The sequence below is a fragment of the Thermobia domestica genome, chromosome 3 (genome assembly GCF_964235325.1).
Source record: "Thermobia domestica chromosome 3, izTheDome1.hap1.1, whole genome shotgun sequence".
NCBI classification, from domain to species: Eukaryota; Metazoa; Arthropoda; class Insecta; order Zygentoma; family Lepismatidae; genus Thermobia; species Thermobia domestica.
In genome coordinates, this window is record NC_137456.1 from 203205776 (window position 1) to 203232507 (window position 26732).

At 36.1% G+C, this 26732-nt stretch overlaps 1 protein-coding gene across 1 annotated transcript in view; it reads left to right on the forward strand.

The window, feature by feature from the left end:
• Positions 1 to 26732, forward strand: part of Ubr1 (Ubr1 ubiquitin ligase) — a 360686-nt gene that overhangs the window by 233034 nt on the left and 100920 nt on the right. Inside the window, exons 20-22 of the mRNA XM_081752092.1 lie at positions 4627 to 4815; positions 8273 to 8410; positions 21313 to 21522. Coding sequence (XP_081608218.1) covers positions 4627 to 4815; positions 8273 to 8410; positions 21313 to 21522 — 537 coding nt within the window. The remainder of the gene's footprint in view (positions 1 to 4626; positions 4816 to 8272; positions 8411 to 21312; positions 21523 to 26732) is intronic.

Here is a 26732-nt window from a genome sequence, read left to right on the forward strand (position 1 = left end):
AAAATCCATATGCGTGGGTTTCCTCGGGGTTCTCCCGTTTCCTTCCACTTTCTTCGTTCCACCATTTCATTCATTTCTCATCATTACCGTCTCCTTTAGCCCTACACGGCACAAGCGTGGGACGTAAAACTCAAAGATACATTATCTTTTCATTTCTCTCAATAAAATAAATACAGGGTGTCTATCGGTCACGAAAGTCATGAAAAAGTCACGAAATTTAGCCTTTGGGTCACGATTTCTTTAAAATTCGTATAAATATAAGTACAGACTGAAAAATTTTGTTCTATAAAGCGTCAAGATTCATCACCAAACTGTCTGTGGTCGGCTTTAGACGCTACAAAATCGCAAGCAAAGCATGCTTCTATCGCATGCATGAAAATTCGTCCCAAATCGCATCCAAACTTGCTCTTGAGAATGTTACGAAATTGTATGGTTTGGTAAAGAAAAGGTCACGAAAATGTCACGAAATTTCATTTTGGAATTTTAGTAGACACCCTGAAATACAAATGATAGTTTACTTCTGAAAATCATTAGACGCAAGGGCTGAAGTTCGCTTAGGAATTAAGTCTGGTAATAAATCGTAGCTGAACGAGAAATTGATTCGGTGGATTCGTACTCTAAATTTCATTATTTTCAAATACAAATTGAATATGAAATTGAAAATCGTAGGAATCAAGAGATATTTTGTACAATGAATTCAATTTTCAGTATTGGACATCAAAATTTTAATTCTCTTAATTAGAGTTGTAATGAAGAATTATTTACATCCCTCAGAACATAAGTGTTAATCTCGTGATTTTAGGCGATGTTTGTTACTTTTCTGTGAAGTATACTTTGCAGCAGGAAAGTTTAGATAATTACAGTGTTGTGCAGTTTACTTACACAAACCAAGCACTGCTTGGGCATTGCTTGATTAAAAGAAATTAAATAATTTTCATTTCTTATTTTTATTCTTACAAGAATCACGAATATAAATTGGAGTGCGATTTAAGTTAAGGGAACTTCGAATTTTTCTAATAACTTTTTTATTTCTTGAGAAATCACAACACATTTTAATATAATAAACAAATGATATCTGAAAAAAGAAGTAGTTTACTATTTGACGCTGTAGCCACCCTTGCTGCCGATTTCTCGAAGCTTGAACAGGAACTTCTGGAAAAGCGCTTGTCCACTACTTTTTGCCACTTCTTTTGATATTTCCGACCACTTTGTTTTGCATATCTTTCACATCCTTGATAAAAGTAAGCTTTTTAGCCATTTCGTGTTTAACTAGAGCCCAAAAGTGTTTAATGTTTCTAGCTTGAGGAAGTTCTGGCGCGTTCTCGTTTTTACCGACAAACCCGATACCAACATCAGTAAGCGCGTCTCGCGCTTTTTTCACATAATGCGAGGATGCCATACCGAGCCAAAACACAATGTAATGTCCGCTGAACTCTTTTTGTATCCATAGAGACAAAACCGTTTCAATGTATGCAAAACACTGGTCACCGTTGATGCGAACGCTGAGTTTTGGTAATAGTAAGTTTCATCATCCATGATCACAATCTTGTTCGCGAACTTCTTGTCGGAGAGTTTGAGGCAGTTGATCTTAGCGCGCTTCTTCTGTTCCTCTGTACAAAATGGTGCACTTTTACATGTTTTAACCTTGAATCCGTATTCTCTCTTGATCTTCCTTACACTGAATTTAGAAATTTGATATTTTCGTCCTAAAAACGGTTTAACAAGTTAGGGTTCTTCAAGAGTTTTCGTCTAGTCGAACTTTTCACTTTTTGTGTACATTTTGAAATTGAGCAACCAGATTTCTTCTTTCGTGATGCTTCACCAGTCTCCACATAATGTTTCAACATTCCATGCACTGTACTATAAGGATACTCACACTTAAAATGGTTTAAAGCAGCCGTAAAATCACACGTCCACTGGTTCTCGTAGAATTGGATAAGCCTCTCGCGGACAGCCTTACCCTGTTCGGCTGTCATCCCCTTCCCGTTTATGCTTACGCGCTCAGACTTAGCATACACTCGTGAGATACTATGACAAACAAAAGGTGAAACTTTCATTGAGATCGAACGAGTGGTTTTCGTTTTATGCATGCTTTTTGCTAGTAACCTTAACTTAAATCGCACTCCTTAATTACAGTGTTGTGCAGTTTACTTATACAAACCAAGCACTGCTTGGGCATTGCTTGATTAAAAGAAATTAAATAATTTTCATTTCTTATTTTTATTCTTACAAGAATCACGAATATAAATTCATGCTTAAATAATACTCGATGTCACCGTAGCTTCTAATCAATGAGAGAAGCCTCGAGTACGAAGCGCAGACAATGCTGTAAGAACTTACTCTATGTCTGTAACTAAGCTCCCAGTTTCCTGACTGGGCTCCTGCTTTCAGCTATGTGCTTTGGTCGTTTTTTTTTTTTTTATTTTTTTTCTTCCTCTTGTGCTTTGGTCGTTATTTTGATTATAGCCAAACACCGTTTCCCGAAGAATACTCGAAGAAGAGAAAAAATAATTTGTAAACAAGGATTTTTTTTTTGTTTTTTTTTAACTGAAATGAAAAACTACCACTTTTCGCAATTTTTCAATATACTTAAACAGAAAGACAGACAATATGACAATATACTCATTCACTGTTTAAAATCAGACATTCCTTATATATATTTCACATAGTACCACCTTAACTCTCAAAATAAAGGCAGTTTCCTTTGAAACATCAGTTTAAATAAAGTAAAATGAATGGAATATAAATATTTAAGTTGCCTAATTTCAAGCAGTCCATGCTACTTAGGAATGTAAATATGTGGTGTAATCTCTCAACGTACATACAACGAGTCATTATTAAACGCTAAGAATGTTAAATTATCTTTAGAGAATGCCGAAATAGTGAACTTTAATCAATATTTCATCTTTAGTAGTCCTATCAACAGTTTGTGATCTTCCTCAACTAATCACAACCCAACTTATGATGGAGTCAGCACCGAAATTACATATTTACTGACAGGACCCAACGTATCCCTCCTAAAATTTTGGATGGGAGTACTTCCAAAATTCGAATCAACCAACCATAAATTTATACACAATTCTCAGCTAAAAGGACCGGAAATTTAAAAGGACATGTGTAAGTCAAGAAAAGAGAGATTTCTGGCCAGTAAGTCAAAACTTCTAACAGAGATATCTTGATCTAAGATCCATCAATAAAAGAGGGTAACCAAAATTCATTTTTAACAGGGGAGTGTATACCTTGATCATTGTCAATGACCGAGGGCATACTTCTTAAGTGGCTGGGTTCTCAGATATTGGTGAAAAGATATTAGGTGGTCTTTCACCTAATAATCGAGGTCTGACGAATTTCAAGAGAGTAACTATTAACCAAAGACGAAATTATTTCACAGGGAGACCATGGCCCAAAGTATTTTTAGAATGTTACCGAAACCAGATTACATTAGACTACCCCCATTCCACTTTTGGTAGAGGTGCATAGAATCATTCTTCTGCCAATCATTTTCTTTAAAAATTTTCATTATAAAATCTTGCGGAATTTTGCGCTAATGGTTGGTCCTATTTCTTCCTGTAAGATTCGTGAAATTTTTAAACCTGTCACTACTTCTTTATTATTATATATTTACATACTCCACAATACGGTATGTTTATAAAATAGAAGGTGGACATTATAAAGAAAATAGTGTTTGGGATAGGAAATTAACATGTTTATTGTGTAATTTGTCAAATAATTTAAACGCTAATAGCGTCTATACCATAAAATTGCTTTGTGTTAGACGTTTACGTCATGTTTACGAACGTCATCACTTTTTATGTATGTTATAGCGTACTTTCCATTTATATTTATTCTGTTTTTACGAATTGAGAGTGAAGGTGTAATTCAGTATTAATTTTCTCGTTGCTCAGTAAGAACGTGTAAAAACGTACGTTTTGATTAGCGGTAAAACGTAAACAACCCATGGGCCTTGTTTCACAGGCGCCTGTAGACCACATATGTATGGAATAAACAAAATTAAGCTACTGGATTTGATTGCCGACCAATATCGAGAATGTATCCAACCTAAATTTATATTGTCTTGCGGGTAAATTAAATCAACTTTATTTGGGAGATAAAATTCAACACAGTGTGGAATAAAAAATACTACAGCAAATTCTGCGCATTCGTACTTCACCTTTGATTTTTTTCTTCAAAATGCAGGAAATACCAAGTAGATCGAACGATCATGATGGAAAAGACTATAAGAACGTATTTTTACTTTTATAATTTGTTTAATTTTGTCACATTTATCTATGTCCCTTCAGTAATAGTCTGTAATGTAAATTTTCTTTCTCGTTTTCTGTTCTCGGGATGAAGAGATACATTGCTCGAAATGTACCAACATGTTTTTTTTATTTTTTGGAAAGTTTGCAGTTTAAGCTACTCAATTTTTTCCTCGTTCTCTTGCAACCTACTTTTCCTAAATCGACCTCTCGACTTATTAATTCGTTTTATCATTCAGTTTAGCTATCGAAACTATCTAGAATCCTCTTTGACTCTCTTTCTTTCGTTTAGAGTTTTATTCGTGTAAGTATTCTACAAAAAATCAAATACGGTTTTGTTCTACTATGTAATGTTTCTTAATTACAGAAGGAATTAAGTGAAAGCCCTCAAGGCTCACCAGAAGGAGAACAACCAGAGAGTCCACCGCATTCATGCTATTATACTTCAGCTGTACGATGGAATTTTCCCAAAAGGGACAGAAGAAATTCAGATACTTCTACAGAGGGCAGCACATCAAGTAAAATGCCACGTTATTACACTTGTCCTTTACAGCAGGTACTTCACATTAATTTTTGACTTAAATAACCATTGTATTTATGTAGTTTAAGATGCTAATTATATTACATAGCACCATATAATTAGAAATAATTGTGCTAAGTAATCTTGCTTTTTTAGCAATACTAAATTTTAAAGAAGAAATAATTAATTTTATTGTGTAATAGGGTGTAATACGGTATATTTGGCGTAGTGCAGTTTGGAAAATGCACAAAATTTTGCTTACTACGCGTATGTTTTTAAGAGTATTAGAGGCTACAAGAGTCTATATCATAATTGAACAAAATGCATTAATAAAAGCAGCTTTCAATGCTGCAACCTGAAATTTGTAGTTTAGTCATAATATGAGTTTTGTAGTTGAAAACTTGGCATTGTTTAAAGAACATCTTAACATCTCTGTGCCTGTAGAACACTATTTCTATCATGATATGCGATTATCAGAACTATGTGCAAGATACTCGGGCGAATGTGTAGATTATTAGATGAGAAACATAGGAAAGCCAACTTTCAAATAAACCAAGAGTAGGTGGGAAAGAGTATATAGAGAGATCTGAGGGAGGAGGTAATAACGGTTCTGATGGAATTCAGCGACATATTTGTGTTTCTAAAACAGTGAATTAGGAAGTTCCTTTAGACATAAAATTAGTTAATCATTTAAACCGAACAATAGGGGGAAGGGAGTACTTCAAAGAAAAGAAGGTACTTCAATTATTTATCACTGACCATGCACATCAACAGTGAGAATGCAGAAACTCCGAGCGATTCTCTCATCTATTTTAATTTCTCGTGAATTGATTAAATCTTTCTATTGTAATAGCGTAGAATCCTCAGATATATACTCGATTGTACTCATCTCTAAGGTATAAGTTCATCTTTACTGATTAGGGTATGAAAACGACTCAATAATTGTATGGAAAAATGAGGGGTACATGACGTCTTCACTGTGTGGCGAAGCTGACATCCTAACGCCAAAACAATAGATGGTAATAAAACTTGTATCAATACTTGTAAGAGATATAAATGGGTGAAATGATATCATGTTGAAGTTTAAGAAATGCTATGTACGAATACTAGTATTCTTTTCTACAAAGTCACCACTTAACAAACTTCTCCAAACATTATAATCCTTTTCGAAATCAATAGATGAAGAAGAGAAGTGATCTGCTTTTTATCCAGATTTTCCGTATCAGTCAAACAGTCTTCAATGGACATAAAATATTTCTTTCAATTCTTCTTAGCGTTGGGAATGAACAATTACACCTAGTCTGGATCTACCAAAACACGACACTATTCGAGGTAGTACAGAGTGTGATTGTTCGAGATCACGATGTTTTGGTTTGCACAGATGAAGAGAGGTACAAAGGAGTATTGGATAACCATTATGGGTTTGCAAGTGAAATATTTAACTTTCTTGCAGTCACTCGTGTTTGTGTACCGGAACACTGTCACGAATCGTCCACATATTCAATAAACCAGAAATACGCGCACCCGACTGCTACAAAATCTGGTGTAGGAACATAGGTAAAGAAATACCACTGCATTCTCGTAACATGTTTCTGATACTGTGTGAGGATACAGGGGCTCAATCCTAGAAACTCTGCAGAAGATATTTCCTAAATTCACAGCTATAGTGAAACAGGGTCATAAGAGTAGAGGGTTCTTTTTCAGAGACTCACAGATGATTCACATTACAACATCGTGTTTACGGATGGAAAGTTCTTTACTGTCAAGAAGTCATGGAATGCCCAAAATGACAGAGTATATGGAACAACGTCATCCAAGGAAACCATTGCAATCGCTCCCAGAGTACATCCTATCATGGGAATGGTGTGATGATGGGTCCCATATTATGGAGTCACAAAGCTCTACTTTTTCAAAACGACTGAAAACTACCAGGCTAATGTTCCGCAACCTCTCAGTTGAATCTCAAGACGAAGTTAACCCGTGCCTTCAATGTTCCCAACATTTTCACGGCGAATGAATGACCAGCTGGCAGCCCCACCTTAACCTCGTGAACTATGATCTATGGTCCAAATTGAATATCAAGATCTGGAACCGACAGATATCGTGATATGCCGTCCCTGAAACGTGCCGTAGTTTGAGCAGTTACATTGTTTCCTTTGGAAGTAGTGCGTGCTGCCATTGGTGTTTATCTAATGGGCCTACGGACATATGTGACTTCCCTCAGCGGACATTTGATTAACTCGTACCTGTGTCGCTTGTGTTCTGAACTGTAAAAAATAAATATGTATGGAACACATCTATGCTTACATATGCTTGTGCATACCGCTTATCGACATGTGTATCAACGTTTTTGACTGAACTAGGTAATATTCGGTAATATTAACATTGTATCTGCTACTTTTTGATTAACGTTCGACGTGCATTGATCTGATGTAAAACAATGTCTCTTCCAATCTTACGTGAGGGTACATTGGTTATATAAAACAATGTCTTTCTTCCAATCTTACGTGAGTGTACATTGTTGAGTTTGTTCTTAGGTTGTGCAATAAATGTGCAATTTACCCCTCTTGCTTTTGTAACGGCTTAATGCCCTTAGCGTCCTTGAACACTGTGTGTCTATGTGTCAAACGAACTACTCTAAATTTCTCGGATGGGTGATAGTGTTCTCGATTATAAAATCCCAAAGGCTGTCCCTGATTTCTGGTTTATGATGATTCATCCCTGGTGGTAATGTTCAGGAAGAAATTACCTTTGTGCTGATGTTTATCCAGACATTCTTGAGCAGTATCTCATTTTATGACTTTTCTTGTACCTACAGTGCAGTTTTTCATATTTACCATATGCTGTAATCTTCCTTTAGTACAGCCTCTGACCAATGTTTTTGTGCTTCAATTTCTGATTTTCTTAAATTAAGTCATCGTGAGATAATCGTGAGTCTCAGAAATTGGTAGTCCTCATTTGGCCTGTCCTTCAGGTTTTAATATTTTGAGCTGACAGGCACACTTTTTCACATCTGTACTACCATCACTATATATGGTTGTCAAATGTCAACGAATTTCAATTTGGACACAATTTCTCAGTGTCATGGATTCGGTTGTAGAACGTTTACTGTCCTTGTAGATCCATGCTTCCATTCATTTAAAGTGTTCTAGGAAAGTAATTGCTATCAAATCCCTCTTAATGCAAGAGACTAGAAGACCTTACTTCTCATTCCACCCTCGTATTCTCATTCCACCCTTTCAGTTAAAAAGACTATTTGTAAACATTACTATAGTTGAAGGTGAAAATATAAAAAATGCGATCAGAAATCAGGTATGGGAAAAGTTTTTCTCATGGTAGACAAGAAATTTTACGTCTTATATGTACTAATAATTGATGAATACTCACTGTAGAGTTCCATATAGAACATTCTTTATTATTTCTTTTAACCTGTTTAAAATATTTTATACATGAGGTGTACTAAGGTTTTCACTTGTTATCTCTTTTCGTATAGGTTGTAAATGATCTTGGTCCAGTAGGTGTTCAGTTTGGATCATTATTTCCTGTGGACCAGGAAACTGCTACTAGAGCACCGCAGTTATCAGAAAGTGTGCTGGAAATGATAAATATATTCTCTCAAGCCGTATACACGGTAAGGTTAAATTGCTATTAATTCAGTAAATATATTTAAATTATTACTTTAAAACTATGTTTAGGGTTACAAGTAACTTTCAGTGTTTATATTCGTTGATAAGTTTTTATTTTATAAGATTTCAGTTCCTTGCGAGTATTTGTTCCTTATGCTTAAACTTGAGTTTCTTTGTTTAGTTCATGTTCTATTCTGAAGCGTTTGTGGATATAAGCATTCAATATGCAGAAAAAAAATGTATACTTGTCATCTAGAAAAGGGGAAAACGGAAAACGGGAATATATGGTGTGTGTTCTAAAAATGGCGCCCACGGACCACAGAGAACTATTCTACATGCCAAAATAAAGCGAAAATGTTATATGATGGCATGCCCGATAAGGAGGGGGGGGGGCTCCTTCAGCCGCTATGGGGAATCAAAATTTCACAATGTAGCAACGTCGCAAATTAACTTGGAGCCATTAGCATTCCTCTACAAATAAAACAAGCAGTTGAATCGACTGATACACTAATAACTGATGCTAGTGCCAATCAATATCGACTTTAGATGCTATCTGGAAAGAATCGATATAACTATTTGATAGATTGGTAGATCTAATATATGGTTCTTTATTTTCGAAGTTGCCGCATAGTGCAATTTGTGTCTCCAGACGAGGACTCGAAAGGTATACAAACATATACAGTCATGGAAAAATTAATAGCAACTCTGGAATTTTACACATTTATAAGGATTTCAAAGAAGTTTCTACCTAAATATGCACAAACATACAATGATATATACATCAAATTAAAGGAAATTTTATATAGAATCCAAATCTACTCACAGAAGTTAGGTATTTTTGTCACAATTGATGATATTCAACAAAATATGACTTCAATTGTTAAGTGAAGTGAAAGTAAGTGAAGTTAAATAAAGCATACCCAATTGATTTTGGCTCAAGCTAATACTTGATTGGATGTCCACGCTTAGTAATAACGTCTTTGTATCGTTGTAGCATAGAGTTTACCAAGTTTTGTAGTATCTCTATCGAAATACAGTGTTGCCAGACGTCGTTTATTGCTTGAATTAACTCAGCTCTCGTTGTAGGATGTTGTGCACGAACCTTATCCTTCAAAATACTCCATAAATTTTCAATTGGGTTTAAGTCGGGCGAATTACCAGGCCATGGAAGTTGGGTAACATGATGTAAGGACAGCATATAGTCTTTTATAACTCTGGCATGATGACAGGGGACAGAATCGTCTTGAAAAATAAAGGAGCCACCGTTGAATAAATCTCTACCCGCAAGTATCATTGTCGTTTCAAGAATATGTTTATAAGTTTGTGCATTAACAACACCATCACAGATGTGAATTTTACCAATTTCACTAAAAGAAAACCATCCCCTAATCATTACACTGACAGCTCTATGTGAACGCAAACCCATTGATTTTAATCTGTTTCTCACTGTTCGCGGACAAATGTCGACACCAGATGTTTCCCTCCGACTTCTAACAAGATTTGCTGATGACTCAAACCTGTCTGCAAGACACAACCGTCACAGTGCACTGTTCTATCTAGGCAAGGATTTCATTTTTCGACGATGTTCGCCAATTCTTTCACTTTCTGTAGACCTTGCTTCCCGAATCTTGGCCAGCTGCCTACCCACTGTACTTTTATGCAGTTGCATAATCCGGACTATTTCAGCATTAGTTTTGCCGCACTTACTTAATGTTTTAATTCTAGTGGCTTTCTCTGGTGTAATGTCACATGTTTTACCCGTGTCGATATCCGATATCAATAATTTATAAACGGTAAATCAATATTTGTGGGTAAAATTATCACTTTCAAATTTGTCAGTAACACTACTAGAACAACACAGTTACGTAACCCAGAGCACCTACACAATAAGTAAGGAAGCAGAAACCATACTGCTTGGAACGTGGATTACCTTATTGAGCGCGGACCTCACTGAAAGCAACATCGAAAAATGAAATGAAAATGAAATCTTTTGAGTTTTACGTTCCACGGTTATGCCGGTTAGGCTAAAGGAGACGGTGGTTATGAGAAATGAATGAAATGGTGGAATGAAGATAGGGTTCTCCCGTTTCCTCCCACTGAGAAAACCCACGCACACGGTGAAAGCAACATCCAGTCATCCACTAAGTGAACATTTAGCATGGCGGATTTGTGTTTCCTTTCCCACACATTTTGTTCAATATTATCAATTGTTGTAAAGACACGTAACTTCTGACTAGATTTGGATTCTACGTAATATTTCCCTCAATTTGATGTATATATCATTGTATGTTTGTGCATATTTAGATATAAACTTCTTTGAAATCTTTATAAATGTGTAAAATTCCAAGGAGCTGCTATTAAATTTTCCATAACTGTATATTTTTTGCTTTATTGTGACTTGTAGAATAATTTTCTGTGGTCCGTGGGCGCCATTTTTAGAACACCCGATATATATATATATATATATATATATATATATATATATATACTGTTTACCCTCGGACATTAGGTCCCTTGACACTTCTGCGTATGACAGAAGTAGAAGAGTCCACTACAAAAAATGGTTATGTGTATGTACAGACAACAAGTGTTTTCTCCTGGGAGCGAGAGAAAGAAGGTTGGAAGTTTAAATATAGTTGCCAGTTTACGTAAATTGGTTCCAGATCAGCAGTACATTCTGGTCAGGCGATGATGTCACGCAGTGAACAGAGCGCGCATTTTAAATGCAGCCTAGCATTGTGTTTTAGAGGCTTCGATATTCGGTTGATTGCGCGCTAAAAGATACAATAAAGAGTAAATATATTTTTTACTATTTATATTAATGGTAGATAATTATTTAACAAATAGCATCAACCACTTCTATAAAAGTAATTTTCTGCTGTCATTAATCTATCAAATATCTATATGTATCTATAAGCAAGGGAGCGGGCCTAGTAAAATCTTAGGCAAAATATTGTGCTTATCCCCTCCTACAAATTTTAGATTCCTTTTTTTTTTTTTCATCTTGCACCGTAAATCCCCAGTCATGCCCTCCGGACAATAATCACCGAGTATTGTGCTGTCAGTGATGTAGGCCCACTGATTTCATTCTCATATTATTATTTACAAAATCTTATAAGGTATAGATTTACTGTGCCGGGTTGGTAACACTGTTCAAACAATATACAGTATTTACCGCCGACGCGAATAATCAACGCCTTCCTTCCTTCTCTTCTTTATATATATATATATATATATATATATATATATATATATATATATATATATATATATATATATATATATATATATATATATATATATATATATCTTTTCTTTCATTAAAATAAACTCTCCTTGGCACTCTGCCAACTAGAGGGCTCAGCCGAATGGGCAAACTGTGTATAGAAAAATCTACGTGTGTTACGTAGTTTTGAACACAACGCTTAAGACGCCCGAGACATTTCTTCCAGCTTGGCACTAACCTTAGTACACCTTGTTTATAATAAAAGCCTGTTACTTACGAGTTCAACCGCCTGTATGTGAAAGTTTACACTTTCTCTGCCGAGTTGAATCCTTGGCGATCGAATAATCGTTTCAAGGGACCAAAAAGATGGAAGTCTGAAGGACGAGCGATGTCCAAATTGTCTGGTTGGTGCTGATATAGCTTCCAGGCAAATTGGGGTATGAACGTGCTGAGCGACATGGAGGACGAGCAGTGTCGTGAAGCAATCTAATATGTGAAATACGTCTGTCAGAAGTTTTTCAGGAAGGGTATGGTGCAGCATTGTTAATGTGTTAGCGTAGGTAGTTTGAATTACCACAGTCCCAAATGGGCTAAATCAACAGGAGGGCACTTTCCATGTCCCTATCGATATTACTTCTCGTTCAGTTTTTTTCTTTCCTTTCGTTCTCTCTCTCTCTCTCTCTCTCTCTCTCTCTCTCTCTCTCTCTCTCTCTCTCTCTCTGTCGCTCAGAAATTGAAAATGTTTCCATTCCTTAGTAGATCGTTTTATTACGGAAGTGTAGAACACCGAGTATGTGTCACTTGTCACTATAATTTCCTGTAACTCTCCAAGAGATTCAAGAATGGCATCATTGTCTGACTCTTCTGTTCTTATATTGGATCTTGGACACCCATCATTCACCGACATTGCGTAAGCCCAATATGTCATGCTGAATATTGTATGCTATACCTTATGAAATATTGAATTTCTCAGCCAAAGGTGGATTCGGCGGTTGCTCTATTACAGTACCTTTTCAATGAATTTAGAAGTAGCTAATATTGCAACTGTTATAATATACTGGAATAAGATGATTTCGTGGTGTTGTGGTCCATACGTTTTCACCGTTTCTTTGTGTATTTCATTTGGGGGTTTTCGTGTAGCTCACAAAAATAATTATACATAATTTTTCCTCATTTATAGAACTCACTAAACACGGAATAGTTTGTGACGTTGGCTACACTTCTACTACCAAGGTGACATAAGATACAATTACGCCGATCTCTAACAAGAACTTAGATTACTTATCTTAGTTTTTACAACACGTTAATTGTACCCTACAATAATAATAATAATAATAATAATAATAATAATAAAGTACACTATTTTCCGATCTTTCATCATATTTTCCTAGGTCAAGAACAAGGTTTCTACAAACTGGAAAAGTCACGGAAAATCAGAGAAAGTCAGGAAATGGCAGGGAAAGCGATTGAAAGTCAGCGGAAAATTTGAAGTTTCTTGGGTCGATTTTGTTTTTGATAAATGGGAAACACTTAAAAATGACACGCATATCTTTCATATAAAGCCATTATGAATCATCGATGGTACGATGAATCGGTAGGCTAGAATACGTATAACCTACTACGTCACTTGCAGTATTTATTCAGTGACTCTCCAGCTCGTCGAGAAAAGTGTACAGAGATCATAGGCTGACAAACTTCCCTGTGAAGTTCGGTGGTGTCTGCTGGTTGGAAAATTCCAGTTATTCTCACAAGGCATTGGAAATTTGAGAGTATGTAATTAATTTCTACAATAAGCAAAGCTGCCAAACACGAGACCTATGGAAACCCTGAAGAAACCAGCAAGCGATACATTTATTAAGTACAAACTGGCTTTCTACAAGATGGTAGCCATTGAATGCCTTTGTACATAGGTTTCAGACTTGACCAATGGCTCCAATCGTCTTTGTTGCGTCAGGGAATCTTGTACAAATGTACAGGCTGAAATGTACAGGTACAGGACTTTAAATGTTAATGTAACAAAAGTCTCGCACAAATAGGAGCAGAGACCAAGCAAAACAGAAACTGAAATTTTCACAACTGCAGGATTCTAACTTCTTTGATTACCAAAATTCAAGAATGCAGACTTTTAGAGTACGCAACAGTTAAATGTCTATCTTTATTGGATCCTAAGGTAATTCAGTACTCATCCCATGTAGATCAAAAAAGATTCTCTCTTCTGCACAAACTTCGTATGTCGGACATCATAAATAGTGTGCTTGCGGAAAACTCTCAGAATGCATTTCTTTCATAACTTGTAGATGCTCTAGGATGCCTGTTTAACGTAGTAAAGGAACTCGCCTTCCATCCGGTGCTTTTGAATTCCTGTTTAAACTTCATAATATTTATATTTCGACTCGCGCTGGTGTCATGGTTGCTAACACCCTACCTCAAACTAGAAGAAATTACTGAGACATTATGTAGTTTTTAGTCCTGGAATAATGAAACAAATGTTCAAGAAACTCTAAAAATACTTAACACTTAACAGTGCAAACTATGTCCATTCATTTTTAAGTTGTAAAATATATACTTGGTAAGATTTGTCTTATGTAGATATTTTCACTTCTTACTAACTTGTTTCACCATGTGCACTATTCCTTTGGAATAATCCAGTTCTGCCTGTTTACCTATGTTTCTGAACAAACATACAAAGTACATACGGCCTACAAGTATAAAAGTTTTGTCAGAGATACAGAAACACCGGATGTAACGTGGGTGAGTTCCTTTCCAATGCCTCTCTTTCTCCAGTCTAAACTCGGTAGAACTTCAAGAAGTCTTCCAGAGTTGTAATGAATTAGGACTAGACGTTACCTACAGCAAGTTTCTTGCTGGTACTGAAGAATACAAAAATTTTGAAAGATAGTAAAATTGGTCCGTCATTTTCGCGTGGCAATACGAGAGCAAAAGAGGTGTTCCTATCAATAAATCACTGTTAATGGAAAATATGTATGAAAAGACTATTGTATTGTAGCAAATGCATTTTCATAACCAAAGTACAGGAGGTATTGAAGAGGTGTAAATCCACAGAAGATGCTCTTTCACGTGAAAAGCTCCAGAGACGCTACAAAGAGTACTTCCACAGACAGAAGGAAGAGATAATTGAGCATAACAAAAAGGGAACTAAAAGGAGAATATTAAATGCACAACTTATGGCCTTGGAACAACAATACATGTCTGAAACAGGAAAGTGTTGAAAAGGAGCTAGTCATTGATACCGAACTGAACGAGATCAAGAAGAGTAGGACTTCCTTGAAGTAAATTTACGTAACTTCCTAGAGCGAAGGTCGACGTTTGCTCACGATCTTGCGTTACTCTTGTTTTTAATTGTAATTTCATAGTTTTAATTCAAATAAACTGCTTTTCTCCTTTTTTTCATTTGAAAGTTGTGATCATATTTGTTCATATTTTATGTAGAAATATGTAATTTTGTTTGAAGACAGTAGTTGAGTTTTAAAAAACGAAAAAATCTTAACAATATATATAAAAATAAAAGCAAAGTAAGTACAGAATAAAAATATATGCTGAAAATAAGTTGTTGTATTGGTAAGTGAAGGTCGACCCTAAGGCATTTTACGAGAATTTCGTGTAGTCATGGAATTCCTATGAAGAATCATGAAAAGTCATGGATTTTTCTCTTTGTTTCATCAGAGCCTGTAGGAACTTTGAAGAAACAATAAGGATACTGTTCAATTACCTAGAGTGGCTATCCCAAGAACCTTTTTTTTTTTGTTTGTTCCTTTTCTTATACATTATTATTATTATTATTATTATTATTATTATTATTATTATTATTATTATTATTATTATTATTATTATTATTATTATTATTATTATTATGAAGAAGAAGAAGAAGGAGGAGGAGGAGGAGGAGGAAAGGAAGTGGAGGAGGAAGAAGTAAATTAACGTTGGAACACTGTTAGTTACATAGGTGTATTGTTTGTTACCTTCATTGAGTTAGTCTATTTAAAATTTATTGGTCCAAGAATAAATAGTAAAAAAAATAGTGAACGTGACAGTTGAACATTGTAAAACTTTGTCCCACATAGGTATAGGTAGAGCGTTAATATAAAGTGTGTCCGGAATCGACTCCCACTGCCGGCTTTTATTATAAAACTTTTCACTATAAAAGTATTTTTACAAAATACTGTACAAATAATCTCTCTAGTATACAAGGTTAGTTATAAGTAGTCTTTGACCGTAAGGTCGCAGACAGGATCTCTACAGAGCCCCGTAGCAGGCTAAGCAGAGAGGAGATAGGGATCCAATGTTCCGTAGCAAGCAAAGGCGGGTGAAGTGGCCAACAGAGCCTCGTAACAGGCTAAGCGGCTGAGGTTAAGATTCCCAGACAGAGCCCCGTAGCAGGCTAAGCCAGGAAATAGGATAAGCGTAGCCCCGTAGCAGACTAGAGGCCTGGGGTTAGGTTACTCCTAACGTTGCGTGGCAAACAGTAGGAGGGACACCAGAAATCTGGTACAGAATTGCCGTGGTCCATTTAATTTATAGCGTTCCTTGGGTGGCGATGGCGCTACTCTCCGATGTTGTCTTCTGCTCCGTGGGAGGGGCTAGAAGCCGTCGTCTGCAAGTGAATGTAGATCCATCTGGTGTAAAATCTTGCCAAACCACGTGGTGGTGTTTGTAAACACTGGCGTGAGGAAATGTTTGTTTACCACATCACGTGGGACAATACAATATAATCAACTTTCTCTGTACTGATTTTTTCTTTCCGTACAATACAACCAACATTTTTCTCTTTGTAAGCATAATTCACCGTTTTCGATTTCCAAACCATACTATGCATAAGCGTTCTTATAAAATGGCTGTGTCCGTCCTTCCGTCGACAGATGTCAGAGCAAAAACGGTAAGAGATATTGATATGTTTTTTTCTTTTCAGTCGATTCAGCGTCCCAAGGATAGATTCCATCTCCTCCGTTAATTCCCTATTGAAACCGGAAATGGTTCAGATCAGTCATGTCCGGTTTCAACGTTTATCGCCGTAAAACGAGAACGTTAACAGATAGCGAGACACAGTTTTTAGCAAACGATTCAGCGTCTCAAGGCAGCATACCAAGAGTATTTGAAATACTCTACAAAAACCAGAAGTGGCAAATATTGCTTCCGGTTTCAATACTGATTTCCACAGAGCAAAAGGTGTGAGGTATCGAGATGCGGTTTTCTGCAATCGATTCAGCGTCCCGAGAATAGGATTCATCTTCTTCATTACCCCTCAACTAAACACTGCTTAAATCCATTAATTCTTCAAAATATCTATACAACAAAATTTGTCCAGTTGGAAATTTACACCTGACTTTACAAGAACTTTGTTTCGTAAAGTCCTTTTCACAACCGAACCAAGGATTTCTTGAAAGAGAGGCCAGATACAAGAAGACCTACTAAGCCGGACATACAGTCACTTCCATAAAAGTGACATCCGATGTAACCTTTAGCGACCAACTCGATCTATTTGAATGTGTTAAATGAAACGTTCCGACTCTAATAGTGCAATTGGTTTAAATGGGTCAGCTCACAGCTTGTTCACAACAGAACCGAGCTCAGAAAGACTGCTCATATATCATGTCTACCGAGCCGATGGCGCACCTCAACCGAGTCGTCTCGAGAGCATGGTTCATCTGAGCCGAGCCGAACTGAGCTGATGGCCGAACCGAGCCGGCTCAAGCCGATGGCTCACCTGAGCCGAACCGAGCGGATGGCTCATCACAACCGAACCGGCTCGAGCCGGTGGTTCATCCCAACCGACTCGAACTGAGCCGAACCAAACCGCATTGACTCAGTTGAACCGAGCCAAACCAAGCCGATGGCTCATCTCACCCGAGCCGGCTCGAGCTGTTGGCTCAGTTGAACTGAGTCGAGCCTAGCCGGTTGACATCACTATACACCAGCCATTGTAAGGGATAGGCTGAAAGTTTATTACTTTCTTGCGTACTTTCCAAATCAGAAACAGAGATAGCCATACTCCATTTAAAGATTCGACTTTCGATCTAGATATATCATTTCTGATCAGTTGAGTAAGTTGAAAATTTCATAATTTAATAGAGCATTTAGGATTTGGTTAGCATAGTATAAAGGCCTGATAAAAAGTAATGGCAAAATTGTTACAATTCGTATCTGGCTTTGTGCACAGAAGAGCATTTGTTATATTTCGTCAGTGTTCTCGTCTCCCATCCTTGTCGATGTTCAGCAGGGATTGCCATACCGCACGGATGATGGTTTCTCTTGTATCATAGTTCTTTCCGCGAAGTTGTTTATTTTGGCGAAAAGGTCGTCGCGAAGTCCCTGAAAACAGTGTTGTGCACTACGCCCACATGCTACTTTAGTTTTAACCCAACCACATTACTCGTCTTTCCAATAGATATTGTTACGGCACTTCGACTTTCCTACTGTGTTTTTACGACGTTGCTGCTTTTGACTGAATAACAGAGCCATTACCACTCGCCACACTTAATCGCCCAACAATCCCTTATCGGCTACGGAAATGTTGTAGTGCTGAGTCACAGCCCTCTGACGTGAAGACAGTGTTGCAACTACTTATCAAATCTGCGTATTTAGTATTTTCACAACTATCACCTTTCTCAAATACAGAAGGAATAAATGAGTGGAATTTTTGTATATTAAGCTAATTTTCCATTATAATAGAATAAATTTTTGTATATTAAGGTGTAATTTTAAGATCCGCTTTCAGAAATGTTCGAAACAAAACTTTGTTACATTCTTGGTTCATTTCAAATCTGCCTATATATTTTTATCCTTACCGTGACTTCAGAAAAATTGAAGTGATACATTCTTTGTCCCAGAAATAACACTGTTTTACAAGGGTTGTATTTCTGAAATGAAATTTTGTACTATGAAAGGAATGTGACATGGAAGTTCAAATGAGACATCTGATTTGATCCGTCAGGGATAGTTTACGAGTAATTCAAGCATTCATGTTCATGCCAAACACAGTATTTGATGACAAAAGTTAATTTGGAAAGTAAGACCTTGCAACATTGACAGCTTTCATTTTTCAGAGGTTGGCAAAACTTGCCCGACAGTGTTTTGTTGTTGCAATGTGATGTTGGGAGTATTTTTGAGTTAAACTGAGCGTGTGAATCTGGTATTTTATCGGGCGTTAGTACTACTTACTGTATGTAAACTAAATGCTGTGGATTCATTTTGTTTGTGTTTAAGTGAAGTAAAAAAAATGCCTCGCACTCGTGGTTGTAAGTACGCAGCTAACAACTTCTGTTATGTTTGTGGCGAGTTCACCTTCGTGAGGAACAGGAAGAAAATCACACCCATCATCAAGAGAGCATATAAGCAGTGCTTTGGCGTCGGAGCTGGTAATTTTGATAAGAAGTGGTCACCTAATATGTGTTGTGCTACATGTTATTGTAAATTAATTAAGTGGTGGCAAGGAAAAAATGTTTCATTATTTGCTGTACCGATGGTTTGGAGGGAACCAAGGGACCATTTGACAGACTGTTGTTTCTGCTTAACCAAAATTCAGGGATTCACGAACAGCAAATCAAAGAAACATATTGTTTATCCGGATCTGCCGTCAGCAAGACGACCTGTGGCACATTCTGAAGCTTTACCAGTTCCTTTAAGGCCCACAGATATAGAAGAGATGAGTAATAGTGAAGAAAGTAGCACTACAGAACTTACATCTTCTCCGAAAAAAAAGAAGGAATCCCCCGTATCAAGGCACGAGTACGCCCACGCCACGTGTATTAAGCAGGATGATTTAAATGATTTAGTGCGAGACTTAGGACTCAGTAAACAGAAAGCAGAATTGTTAGGCTCCAGGTTACAGGAATATAACCTTCTCCACGAAACAACCAACATAACCTTCAGGAACAGAGAACGTGCTTTTGTGTCTTATTTTGCCAGTGATAGTTCCGTGACATTCTGCAATGATGTTCATGGATTAATGACAGCCTCGCACATAACATACGAACCTGGTGAATGGAGACTATTTTTGGATGCTTCGAAGAATAGCTTAAAAGGTGTATTGCTGCATATCAGGAATAAACTGCCTTCAATCCCAGTTGCATATGCCACTTTTACCAAAGCGAGTTATGAAATTTTCAGAAAGATATTGACCTTAATTAAGTACAGTGAACATAAGTGGAAGTTGTGTTGTGACTTCAAGGTAATAGCATTATTATTAGGGATGCTGCAAGGTTACACGATGTATGCATGCTTTTTGTGTGAATGGATAGTCGGGAAAGAACTTCCCACTATGTGAAAAAGGAGTGGTCTAAACGCAATTGGACAGTTGGTGAAAAGAATGTGCAACGGGACAGTCTTGTAGATCCTAGAAATGTTCTTGTTCCACTCCTACATATAAAACTTGGACTTATTAAACAGCTTGTGAAGGCAATGGATCTCAATGGGCCAGCTTTTGCATAACTTGCTGACAAATTTCCTCGACTGTCAAAAATAAGAGAGGGCGTGTTTGTAGGTCCGCAGATACGAGAACTGCAGAAAGAGGTTTTGAGGCATGTCTCACAGAGAAAGAAAATCGCGCATGGATGAGTTTTACGAACATAACCCAAAACTTCCTTGGGAGAAGACGGGACCCTAAATACAAGGAGATGGTGGATGAAATGCTTGCAGCTTATCAGGATTTAGGGTGCAAAATGTCCTTCAAGGTGCATATCATGGACTCACATCTGGATTACTTCCCCAGTAATTGCTGTGACATTTCCGATGAACACGGAGAAAGATTCATAAAGATTTCATAAAGATATATCCACCATTGAAAAACGCTATGAAGGGAGTGGATGCCCATTATGCTGGCAGATTATTGCTGGTGTATCATTAGAGACAAGAGAGACACTCAGTAAAAAAAAAAAAAAAAAGTAAACCATTATGTACAGTCGACAGCTGTTTCGCATACCTACAATTCAATGTAATATATAGTGTCAACAATATATAGTAATACTTTACAAACACAAACATTACGTGCTGATTACTCCAAAACTATCCCTGATGCAGAAAAACTAAAATCAGATTTGAATTCAGGAGCGAAAATCCTTTCAGAATCACTACTTTGTTACCCAGAAATAGAACTTTTTTTGTAGAACAGTGTAATCCGTGTTTCCAGAGTTTAAATCCAAAAAACTGCTTTATCTTTCGTAATGCATATAAGATAATTAAGTATGATAACTTTATAATTGTTATCACTTATTTGTGTGATCGTTATTATCTGTATAACCTTTCAAGAAACCATTCAGACACCTACATGTATATGGAGTTCCCTCATGGCTATAGCATGCACACATTGAATGCGGGGGAACCCTAGTTCGATTCACAATGAGAGCTCATGTGGTTTAGATCCCACATTATGCTGTAAGTCTACGTCTCATATAGTTTCGGTGCTGAAAAGGATGCTAAACTTTAATCCAACAACAACTTTAATCCAATATATTTGTCGCAACACATATCATACATGATCTGCTGACTGCGTAATATTTTTCACTCCATAGCTCAGCTGAAAAAATAAAAGTATTAAGAACTAAATTATTATAACAACTACGATCAGTTATACTTACAATGGTACATATTCTACATCTCTATAATAAAATGATAAATGTAAAAGTTTGCTATAATTAAAAATACGAGTTTTTTCTTCTTCTTTTGCAGAAAGGTTTGGGTGTAAATCCTCATTCTGAAGATCCACGAGTTCCTCTTCTTACCTGGCAGTCTTGTGCATATACAATACATTCTTTAGAATGTCTTTTGCGAGAATTGGCGAAACCTCTGTTTGGTGATTTGTCTTGTCGACAACAGGACTGTCTGGAAGGATTGGTGCGAATAGCTGGAGTAATTGGTTCTACGTGGAAGCAGCCACAGGTGAGAACTTTATTGATTGTCCCAATTATGTACTATAGTTCATTTGTTCAGTAGGATTACTTCATGTTCTGTTTGTTAATTGCACTTCAAGGTAATGAGTTTCCTCAAACTAAATTGGTAACGTTTGCGCCTTCGGTGCAGGAGGTCCGACTGGATTCATGGTAGTTCATTTGATTGAGAACCCGTGTTAATCTGTGATCCATGTCATCTATGGTTTTGAGAAGGATTAACCAATGAGCAAAATAATTGTGTATTTGAACTTAAAATATTCAAATATTTTCTACTAACTTGACAGGTATTATTAGCACTAGAAGATTCAAGTAATCATTTTGACTGTTTTCTGAAATTTTAATTGTGATAAATCGACTTTATTTCGTGTATGTATTATTTTTAAATGTCGTTCTAAAATTCACTTATTTTACAAATTTATCTGTTAAGTATATTATTGGTGTTAGTTTACGTAGAAATACCAAGCATCCATTTTGATCGCTTTCTACATACCCTATGTTAGAGCTGGTTTGATTTCACTCTTGTCTGCAAATGATGTTTTTCTCACTCACTACACTTTGGAATGATTTGTGTTCCATACAATGGTATATGGTCTCTTCAGTAGTGTAAAGTTGTATTAAATGGACAGAAGATTAAGCCAGAAGTCGTCTTTGAAACTCCATAGGATTGTCCTGATAATTCTGGTTCAGAAGGGGATATGGAATTACTGTGAGAAGATAGGCATTTTGATATCGATCGAAGCAGAGTGGATCAGACGCTTTGTTGGTGGGAGTAAAGAGGAAACAACAGTTAAAGCAAGGGCATTGTGGATCGTAATGGAGCTAATCGGAGGTTGTGATCAATATACAAAATGAACATTATATGTAATGATCAAATCCATCCACATACACCCACAGAAACACTATATATTGAAGGAGAGTATGTTAGTTCCATTCGTCTAGCTTGGATGAAAGATGTATCAAGACATCCTTAGGTGCAGTTTCCTAAGCTTATACATAGCTGGAGTTTCTGCTTGATTGCGAACTCAACTCCTTCTGAGGTGGACTCATTCAAACAGGAATATTGGAATTAGATGACAGAAGAATAGACTCAAGACATCAAACATGAGAATAACAGAGAAATCATCATACATCAAACATGAGAATAACACCAGATAATGACAAAGAAAGTGTAAACTGAGTGTCCAATACATTCGTACTCAAACAGCCAAACTGTTTGATATACATAAGAATTTAAGAAAATATGTATACTGTCAAAATGAGGAAACGTAATTTTTAAGGAGTATAATAAGAGGGCTTGTAACTTCACGTCATGTGTTCAAGTTCTGAAAAGCGAAAAGATTAGACGTATTCCATATAATCAGCAATAACTAAGAGTTAGAAATAAATTAAAAACTGTTGCACAGTGGTGGTGTTTCACCACAGTTAGTAAACTTTGTTTTAAGTTGGTGGAGTATCTTATTTATTATTTACAGTCACTATCTCTTTTATGTATTTGTAAGTGATATAAATCCAAACCAAATTACTTGGAAAGAAAACACTTCCAGCTAGTAGAAGATTTGATAAATAGATCTTTGTTCTATCAAATGACAATATTCCATGCTTTAGCCTGTACGCTGTAATACAAACTACTACAGGCGCACAATTTAAATACCGTACAGTTTTCATATGTGTGGAGTATTATATGAGGTGTACAAATATGAGAGACGGCGAAAAGTAATGAATATGCATGTCCTAGCAATTCATCACGCGTTTGAAACCATATAAGTACTATTTTGGGAAAATAAATAACAGAAACAGAAAGATTCATTTTTCTGTAGCTTCCACATGATCTTTTGGATTTCGCTAGTGTTAAAGCAAGAAGTAACCAGAATAGAAAGAATTAAATTCACGCAGTAAATTTTATACTAGAGTTTGACCCAAAAAAAATCAAAAAATGAGATATACCAGTCGATAGATCTAGAGCTGAATAAAATAGAGGTGAGGTGTGTAAACTCTCATACATATTTCTCGAGGAAAACGACTTTTGTCAATCTACAAATCGATGTTGTATAATAACCATGCACAGAATCGTAACAAGAGTGCATATTTTAGTCAGACATGCATCGTTACAGATTGGGCTCCAATTTTTTAATATTTTATTTATTTTTTTAATAAGCAAGATTGAAAAAATACATATTGCATTTGTAGCAGCGTAGTAAACAACTACAAACTATGTTCAAATATGATTATTATTAGATTTACTAATATAACTATAGAATCATTATACTACAATGTTAAACTAAACAGAACAATGGTTTGTACACTGAAAATAATGCAGCTTACCAACGGTTATCAATACAGTTGTAGTTTTCTGTTTTATCTATCATTGAATTTACGTAAGAAATAAAATCGATATTTTCGGTTCGCTTTTTCTTTTCAAATGTTAAATACACTACATTAGCGGGGCGTCTGTGTATCACTGATAACATCTGTGGTCTGTTGAAGTTGGTAAAAATAAGAGAACGTTGATTCACACGTTTGTGTGCTGCATCCAAATATAGTAACAAATGTAAGTAATTCGGATGTATTTTTGAAACCAGCATGATGTTTGAATATTTCCCGAAATATATGGTCATTTTCTACAATGTTCTGCTTCAGTAGATATTCCTTCACTACCAAAAGTTCTTTGGACGGGATGGATATTCTTATTGATGAAAAGTTCTTAATTTTTTCATGATCTAAGTCGTAGACACTTTCAATCTTCCTGTTCAGTGTTTTCGTCAAATCTCAATTTCATTTCACGATGATATCTCTGGTTTTATAAAACGTCCTTTCTAGAAGTTTTTATTAGAAACTAAGAAGGATAGCCTTGGAAAACGTCGGTTATAACGAAATCATCCATTGTCACATTCTTTCTCTCTCTTCAGTGCAGATTTGGTTTCTGAATAATATTTCCTGTCCAGTAAAGCATTGTCCACTTTCCTCGTCAAAGATTCAAACTGCTCTGGAGAACGAAGATGACAAGTCTGCGTTTTGACTGCCAGAATGATTACTATGACATTTGTTAAACTAGTCTCACGACTCTAGATCTTTCTCCAGGATCCATTATGTATAATAGTTTTCGTGAGTGCTGACCAATTCCGAACTCGTCATGCTGACTCGTCGATATTTGTTGCAGTTTCATTTCTATTCTAACTGCAGCTCCCCGGTGGCTAAGTGATTAGCGCACGCGCCTCTGGCGTAAAAGACCTGGGTTCGATTCCTGTCGGGAGCTCATGTGGTTCGGATTCCACACATGGCCATCCACGTTAAGCTGTAAGTTCATATCTCATGTAGCCTCGCTGCTGAAAGGGATGCTAAACTGATAATTAAATCAAGTAAAATCCATTCTAACTTCATGCTTTTGACACTTTCTAATGCTTTCGCTATTTCACTGAAATTTTTCATTATTGTTTTGGTGATTGCAAAATACCCCTGCCATCTGTGCTCCAAGAATCAGGCTACTCTTTGACCTTCATATAGTTCAGCTATTTTTGAACTCTGTTGAAACTCGTTGAGCATTGAATATTGATCAAAATATTTGCGTTTCACGTATTTCAAATATTACTTTCACTATCACTAGGTTCAACCGATGGTTAAAGCAGTGAAGGTAGGGAATTCTTTTACCAACTATATTTTGAAGTAAAGCTTGAACACCTCATATATTGCCACTCATAACTTGCTCCGTCATAATATTGATTAAGCAAGTTTAGTGAGTTCACATCATTGTCTTTCAAAATTTTGAGTTTTAGACTTGTGGAACAACTTCACTCATAATTTCTGTGATTTCATTTTGGATTTTTGGGGAAGTGTGGATAGTATATTTTAGAACAATTGAGCAGCAATCCGCCACTTTACTTCTTTTTTAAGTGTATACTACAAAACATTTCTGAACAAACTATTTTTCTTCCACGAACACATTTCACGCTAAGCGAGCTCATTAACTACTAGAAAATGTGCAACTTCTACAATCGATCTAAAATAACATTTATTTCTTTTAACCCACTTCCATTCAAAAGAGTCGAAATAAACATTTCCAGAAACACGCTTCTTTTTTTCCTGATTGGCATACCTCTAATATACAGTGCACTTGTCTCGTGTTTCCAAAATCTAATCTTATCCATAGCTTTTTTCCAGTTTCTGAATACCGTTTCCGTAGAAGTTGATTCTTTCGATTCAGATGAACGAAATAAGCGACATAGGTGATAGAATGCCACATCCCTCTCGACTGAACACTCCAGCCATGGGAAAACGGTTGTACCATCCAGTTTATATATATATATATATATATATATATATATATATAACTCTTCAATTTGATTTCCTTGGTGGGTTCTCCATGAATATGTTGAAGATTGAGTAGAGTATAACAGAGCTGCCTCTCACCTTGAGCAATCACTGTTGCTGAGCTAGTATAAAGATTTGAAAAAGAGATGTTTTTTAATTAAAAAGTGAACGTCGAATAACAAATTTGTCCATCGTATCTAAAGAAATAGAGGAGAACTAAAGCATCTTGTTTATGCATTTTGGATTTTAATTTATAGTTCTAAAGACTAAATAAAATTCTACCTCAAAACTATTGATCTGATATTATGATCAGGGATAGGAATTTTAGGGCCAGTTTTCAAACGAAATACAAGATACTGGCCACTATACTAAACTTTCTCGTTCCAATTTCATAAATCAAATTATGTTGTGCTACAGCTACTATCGAAATATTTATTCGTGAAATATTAAAATTATAAGGCGTTTTCGGAAGATTTCGTGCGAAGAAAAGACATCCTCAAAAAAAAAAAAAAAAACTTTTTTTTAAAATAATACATGGGAAATAAAAATTACATACTAAGACTATTAATGAAATATTTGTTTATGAAGTATGAACAAAATAGTATGAGTTGAATTTGAGGATATTATTGTAAAACTTAGGAAAAAGTAAACTCCCCCTTGTGGATTTTTTGATGAGAAATTTCTTCTTCAGTATTGTAAGGTTATTAATAAAACATTCATTTGTGAAATATGAAGAATATTAGACCTTCCTGGAAAATCTTATAGAAATCTTACGTTTAAAATTTGTACCTTACGTTTAAAATTTGTCGTGAATACGTTAAACGCTATGACCTTTAGGTGAGTGTACATACATCGGGATGAACAAACGGACGGCCATCCTTTCAAAACTTATTT